At 67.7% G+C, this 220-nt stretch overlaps 1 protein-coding gene across 1 annotated transcript in view; it reads right to left on the bottom strand.

Moving 5' to 3' along the window:
- Positions 1-3: 3 nt before the first annotated feature.
- Positions 4-220, bottom strand: part of LOC103767961 (protein ZNF783-like) — a gene marked incomplete at both ends in the record, with an annotated part of 1,250 nt that continues 1,033 nt past the window's right edge. The window contains one exon of the mRNA XM_008935096.1: positions 4-99. Within this exon, the coding sequence (XP_008933344.1) occupies positions 4-99 (96 nt within the window). The remainder of the gene's footprint in view (positions 100-220) is intronic.

Here is a 220-nt window from a genome sequence, read left to right as displayed (position 1 = left end):
CCTCATCACAGCCCGGTACAGGTCCTTCTGCCAGCGCTCCAGCCTCGCCCACTCCTGCTCGTTGAAGTACACCGAGACATCGTCGAACGTCACCGGCACCTGGAAGCACCAGCACGGCGTGGGGCTGGGAGGGACCCGCAGCCAGGGATGTGCCAGCCACCGCCTGCTTGGGTGCCACGGCTCAGGGTGGGCACGGGGCAAAGGGTGGCCTGGCCGCTTA

Source organism: Merops nubicus, unplaced genomic scaffold (genome assembly GCF_000691845.1).
Source record: "Merops nubicus isolate BGI_N331 unplaced genomic scaffold, ASM69184v1 scaffold42260, whole genome shotgun sequence".
Taxonomy (NCBI): domain Eukaryota; kingdom Metazoa; phylum Chordata; class Aves; order Coraciiformes; family Meropidae; genus Merops; species Merops nubicus.
The sequence above is the reverse complement of the archived record's forward strand: the minus strand, read 5'-3'. Positions and strand labels throughout refer to the sequence as shown.